General features: G+C 51.0%; 2 protein-coding genes across 4 annotated transcripts in view; both read left to right on the forward strand.

Annotated features, from left to right (window-relative positions):
* The window catches only part of LOC105513936 (HLA class I histocompatibility antigen, B-15 alpha chain-like), a 95,180-nt gene that overhangs the window by 30,615 nt on the left and 58,545 nt on the right, over positions 1-6,020 (forward strand).
* LOC105513934 (class I histocompatibility antigen, Gogo-B*0101 alpha chain-like) overlaps positions 1-6,020 on the forward strand; it is a 73,251-nt gene that overhangs the window by 8,692 nt on the left and 58,539 nt on the right. The window contains exons 3-7 of one of the 3 annotated variants that reach the window (XM_011944974.1): positions 40-315; positions 896-1,171; positions 1,277-1,393; positions 2,817-2,849; positions 2,956-3,003. In XM_011944974.1, coding sequence (XP_011800364.1) covers positions 40-315; positions 896-1,171; positions 1,277-1,393; positions 2,817-2,849; positions 2,956-2,999 — 746 coding nt within the window. In that variant the 3' untranslated portion in view covers positions 3,000-3,003. Of the gene's footprint in view, positions 1-39; positions 316-895; positions 1,172-1,276; positions 1,394-2,532; positions 2,568-2,816; positions 2,850-2,955; positions 3,004-6,020 lie in introns of those variants that run through there. The other 2 variants (XM_011944976.1, XM_011944975.1) reach the window with 2 other exon arrangements.

Here is a 6,020-nt window from a genome sequence, read left to right on the forward strand (position 1 = left end):
GGGCTCGGGGGACTGTATTGACCGCGGAGGCGGGGCCAGGGTCTCACACCATCCAGAGGGTGTTTGGCTGCGACCTGGGGCCCGACGGGCGCCTCCTCGGCAGATATAACCAGCACGCCTACGACGGCAAGGATTACATCGCCCTGAACGAGGACCTGCGCTCCTGGACTGCGGCGGATACTGTGGCTCAGATCACCCAGGGCAAGTGGGAGGCGTGCGGTGAGGTGGAGGAGTGGAGCATCTACCTGGAGGGCAAGTGCCTGGAGTGGCTCCGCAGATACCTGGAGAAAGGGAAGGAGACGCTGCAGCGCATGGGTACCCTGCAGGGGCTGTGGGGAGACTTCCCCATCTCCTATAGATCTCCCGGGATGGCCTCCCATGAGGAGGGGAGGAAAATGGGATCAGCGCTAGAATGTCGCCCTCCCTTGAATGGAGAACGGCATGAGTTTTCCTGATTTCCTCTGAGGGCCCCCTCTGCTCTCTAGGACAATTAAGGGATGACGTCTCTGAGGACATGGAGGGGAAGACAGTCCCTAGAATACAGATCAGGGGTCCCCTTTGACTCCTGCAGCAGCCTTGGGCTTTGTGACTTTTTCCTCTCAAGCCTTGTTCTCTGCCTCACACTCAATGTGTTTGAAGGTCTGATTCCAGCTTTTCTGAGTCCCTTGGCCTCCACTCAGGTCTGGACCAGAAGTCCCTGTTCCTCCCTCAGAGACTAGAACTCTCCAAGGAATAGGAGGTTATCCCAGATGCCTGTGTCCAGTCTGGTGTCTGGGTTCTGTGCTCCCTTCCCCACCCTAGGTGTCCTGTTCATTCTCAGGGTGATCACATACGTGCTGCTGGGGTGTCCCATGAGAGATGCAAAGCCCCTGAATTTTCTGACTCTTCCCATCAGATCCCCCAAAGACACACGTGACCCACCACCTCATCTCTGACCATGAGGCCACCCTGAGGTGCTGGGCCCTGGGCTTCTACCCTGCGGAAATCACACTGACCTGGCAGTGGGATGGGGAGGACCAAACTGAAGACACCCAGCTTGTGGAGACCAGGCCCACAGGGGATGGAACCTTCCAGAAGTGGGCAGCTGTGGTGGTGTCTTCTGGAGAAGAGCAGAGATACACGTGCCATGTGCAGCATGAGGGGCTGCCGGAGCCTCTCAATCTGAGATGGGGTAAGGAGGGGGATGAGGGGATCATGTCTCTCCTCAGGGAAAGCAGGAGCCCTTCTGGAGCACTTCAGCAGGGTCAGGACCCCTCATCTTCCCCTCCTTTCCCAGAGCCATCTTCCCAGTCCACCATCCCCATCGTGGGCATCGTTGCTGGCCTGGCTGTCCTAGCCTTTTTGGTCACCGGAGCTGTGGTCACTGCTGTGATGTGGAGGAGGAAGAGCTCAGGTAGGGAAGAGGTGTGGGGTGGAGTCTGGGTTTTCTTGTCCCACTGGGGGTTTCAAGCCCCAAGTAGAAGTGTGTCCCGCCTCATTAGTGAAGGGGTGGCCTGCCCCTCCACACCTGTGGGTGTTTCTCGTTAGGTGGAACGAGAGACTTGAGAAAGAAATGAGACACAGAGACAAAGTATAGAGAAAGAAAAAGTGGACCCAGGGGACCGGTGCTCAGCATACAGAGGACCCACATCGGCACCAATCTCTGAGTTCCCTTGGCATTTATTGATAATTATCTTTGCCATCTTAAAGAAAAGGAAGTGGCAGGATAATAAGATCATTGTAGGGAGAAAGTCAGCAGTAAGTCATATGAATAAAGTTCTCTGTGACATGAATAAGTTTAAGGAAAAGTGCTATGCCTTGATATGCATATGTAAACATCTCCATAAACCTTTTTAGTGCATAAAGAGCAACATTGCCCTAGCAAGTCCCGCCTTTCGCCCTAAGGCGGTTTTCTCCTTTCTCAGTAAACACAACATATCTTGGGGTTTTATACCGAGATGTTTCATTGCCCAGGGACGGGCAGGAGACAGATGCTTTTCTCTATCTCAACTGCCAACAACCACCAAGAGGCCTTCTTTCCTCTTGTACTAGTCCTCCTCAGCACAGACCCTTCACGGGTGTCAGGCTGGGGGATGATCAGGTCTTTCCCTTCCCACGAGGCCATATTTCAGACTATCACGTGGGGAGAAACCTTGGACAATACCTAGCTTTCGTAGGCAGAGGTGCCTGCGACCTTTGGCAGTGTGCATATCCCTGGGTACTTGAGATTAAGAGAATGGTGATGACTTTTAACCAGCAAGCTGCCTTCAGGCACTTGTTTAACAAAGCACACCCTGCACAGCCCAAAATCCTTTAAACCTGGAGTCACCATAGCACATGTCTCCTGCAAGGACAAGGTTGGGGGTAGGGTCACAGATTAACAGCATCTCAAATACAGAACAAAATGGAGTCTCTTATGTCTACTTCTTTCTATATAGACACAGTAACAGTCTGATCTTTCTTTCTTTTCCCCACAATTACTGGGAAGCAGCATCCACACATGGGCCATCCCAGCCTGGGGCCCTGTGTGCCGGCACTTACTCTTTTGTGAAGCACATGTGACAATGAAGGACAATGTATCACCTTGATGGTTGTGGTGTTGGGGTCCTGATTCCAGCATTCATGAGTCAGGGGAAGGTCCCTGCCAAGGACAGGCCTTAGGAGGGCGGTTGGTCCAGCACCCACCCCTGCTTTCCTGGTGTTTCCTGATCCTGCTCTGGGTCTGTAGTCATAGTTCCGAAAACTTCTCTCGGGTCCAAGACTAGGAGGTTCCTTCCGCTAAGGTCTCATGTCCCTGCCTCCTACTTGTCCCCTCACAGAACATTTTCTTCCCACAGGTGGAAAAGGAGGGAGCTACTCTCAGGCTGTGTGTAAGTGGTGGGGGTGGGTGTATGGAGGAGCTCACCCACCCCATAATTCCTCCTGTCCCACGTCTCCTGCAGGCTCTGACCAGATGCTGTTTTTGTTTTACCCCAGCCAGCGACAGTGCCCAGGGCTCTGATGTGTCTCTCATGGCTTGAAAAGGTGAGATTCTTGGGGTCTGAAGTGGGTGGCGGTGGGGCAAAGGGGAAAGGACTGGGTTATGGGGCTTCTTTGATTGGGATGTTTTGAGTGTGTGGAGCACTGTTCAGAGTGTCATCACTTAACATGACTGACTTGAATTTGTTTATGACTATTGTTTTCTGTAGCCTGAGACAGCAGCCTTGTGTGGGACTGAGATGCAAGATTTCTTCAGGCCTTTCCTTTGTGACTTCAAGAGCATCTGGCAAAGACATCTGAATGTGTCTGCATCCCTATTAGTGTAATGTGAGGAGGTGGAGAGACTGCCCACCCCTGTGTCCACCGTGACCCCTGTTCCCACACTGACCTGTGTTCTCTCCCCAGTTACCCTTCCTGTTCCAGAGAGGTGGGGCTGGATGTCTCCATCTCTGTCTCAACTTCATGGTACACAGAGCTGCAACCTCTTACCTCCCTACTAAAAATAAGAATCTGAATAGACATTTGTTTTCTCAAATATTTGCCATGAGAAGATGATGGGTTAATTAAATAAGTCAATTCCTAGAACTTGAGAGAGGAAATAAAGACCTGAGAACCTTCCAGAATCTGCGTGTTAGCTGTGCTGAGTCTGTTGCAGCTGGGGGTGGAGAAGGCTGTGAGGAGCCGAATGTGGATGGGGCCTGGGCCCAGTTGCTGTTCAGTCCATCATGGGCTTTATGTGGTCAGTCCTCAGCTGGGTCACCTTCACTGCTCCATTGTCCTTGTCCCTTCAGTGGAAACTTGTCCAGCCAGAGCCAGAGGCTCACACATTGCCCAGGGCGGCCCCTGCACACAGGATTCTCTGTGCACTCTGAGACAAATTTTCAGAGCCATTCAACTCCTGCCCTCCTTCTAGGGCTCCTCTTCTGCTCTACTCTCCTGCCCTCTCTCCCTGCCCTGGTTCTAGTGATCTTGGTGCTGAATCTAATCCCAACTCAAATCTAAAGCAGAGTGAAATTTAGGTTTATATTTGTTTGTGAAATTGGACCCAGCATCAAGGACCGTTCTTTCCTGAAGAGAGAAACCTGATTGTGTGCTGCGGTGTGTGGGGGTGTTGGTGTGGGAGGAAGGATGGGGGAGGGAAGACCACAAGCAGCACTGCTGAGAAAAGCACAGGCAGCCTCGGTGTCAGTGTGAGGAGACCTTGTGCTGTGGTCACCACAAAACAGCATTTGGCCTGAAGCTATGTTAATAAAGATACTGGCTTTAGAATAGGGAGGTGCTCTACACTGATCATTCATTCAACTGACCTTTGTTGTCAACCAGACATAGGACAGAGTGGTTCTGCATCTGGGGAACATCACTGAAGTAAAATGAGAAAAATCTCTGACCTTGGGTAGCATGTCTTCCAATGCGAAGAGGCAGACGAAAGATACATTATAACCAGAGCAAGGGAAGAAAGTGCTAGAAGGTGGTAAGTGCTGTGAGACAGGTGATCCAGGGTGTGGGCAGTGGGGACAGGGAAGGTGGCTGTTGTGCTGGGGTGGTCAGTGTGTGCCACGTTGCAAAGGTGATCTTTGAGGAAAGATTTGAGGGACATGAGGAGTTGTCCACGAGGATGTCTGGGGAAGTTCTTTCCAGGCAGAGGAACTCCAGTTCAGATGTACCAGGGCAGGAAGGTGTGTGTGTTCCCAGAAGGATAAGGAGGCCAGGAGGGCTGGACAGAGAGAAACTGAGGTGAGATCAGAGGTACAGCCAGAGCAAGTGGGCTTGAGGGCAATGGGGAAGCATCTGACCTTTGCTCTAAGTGACGTGGGAGGTAGAGGACAATCTGAAGCAGAAGAGGGACATGGTAAAACTTGTCTTTTATGTATGTATGTATGTATGTATGTATTTATTTATGTATTTATGTATTTGAGATGGAGTCTCACTCTGGTACCCAGCTAATTTTTGTATTTTTAGTAGAGACAGGGTTTTGCCGTGTTGGCCAGGCTGGTTTCAAAACTTCCAACCTCAAGTGATCTGCCCGTGTCAGCCTCCCAAAGTGCTGGGATACAGGCTTGAGCCACCAAGCCCAGCCACAACTTCTCTTTTAAAAGGATCTCTGACTGCTGTGCTGAGAACAGAATTGAGAGGCGAGGGACGAGGGAGGCAGAAGGGAAAACAGTAGGAAGCGAGTGCAGTATTCCAGGCTGGAGATGTCGGTGACCTTGACTGGGGTGTGAGCAGGGGAAAGAGTGGGACGTCAGAGGATTCTGGATGCATTTGAAGATGGACTGACAGCATTTGCCAATGGATTGTATCTGTGGTGTGAGAAAGATGAATCAAGTACACCATAGTTGTAAAAAGAGTGAGTAGAAAGGTGAAGCTGCTGTCAGTGGAGATGTGGAGACTCTGGCAGGAGCATACTGAGGAGGGGGCCTTACAGGCACTCAGTGGAGATGTCTACTAGGAATGCAGGTGAGCTGGGGTGGAATTTGGACAGACAACTCCAGAGTTTAGAGGAAAGGAGAAATAGAGTGGCCTGGAGAAATAGATTTAGGAGGTCACACTATATTAATGATACTTAAAATCTCAAGCATGAATGAAGCACCAAGGGAGTGGTTGACTATGGAAAAGAATGAGCACAAGGACTGATCCCTGGACCTCCAGTTCTAAGGGATCTGATCAGAGCACACCCAGAGCAGACTGCACAGTTCTGACCCCAAGTCTAGGGAGCACTTAGACAAGGAACTCCCATATGCACAGGGATCATCTGGACGTGGTGCTGAGATCCAGGAACTCCAGAGTCAGACAAGAGATTCTGGATTTATGACAAGGCTGGAGCTCATGTTGCTGGTCTCCAGATCAGGAACACCAGGATCCCACATGTCTGAGCATCAGACTTGCCTATAGGGCTTGTTATATAAGTGATTCCTTGGTCTTCTGCATAATATTCTGAGACTGGGGTTCTGGGGAGTGGCCTGAGTATTTTCTAAGTTCCCACCAGCAAATCCTGTTGCTCAACCAGTTGGGAACCACTGAGATCAGAGATCAGAGGGTGCCCAGGGTGGGTGAGTAGGGTG

The sequence above is a fragment of the Colobus angolensis genome, unplaced genomic scaffold, assembly GCF_000951035.1.
Source record: "Colobus angolensis palliatus isolate OR3802 unplaced genomic scaffold, Cang.pa_1.0 Scaffold238, whole genome shotgun sequence".
Lineage (NCBI taxonomy): Eukaryota > Metazoa > Chordata > Mammalia > Primates > Cercopithecidae > Colobus > Colobus angolensis.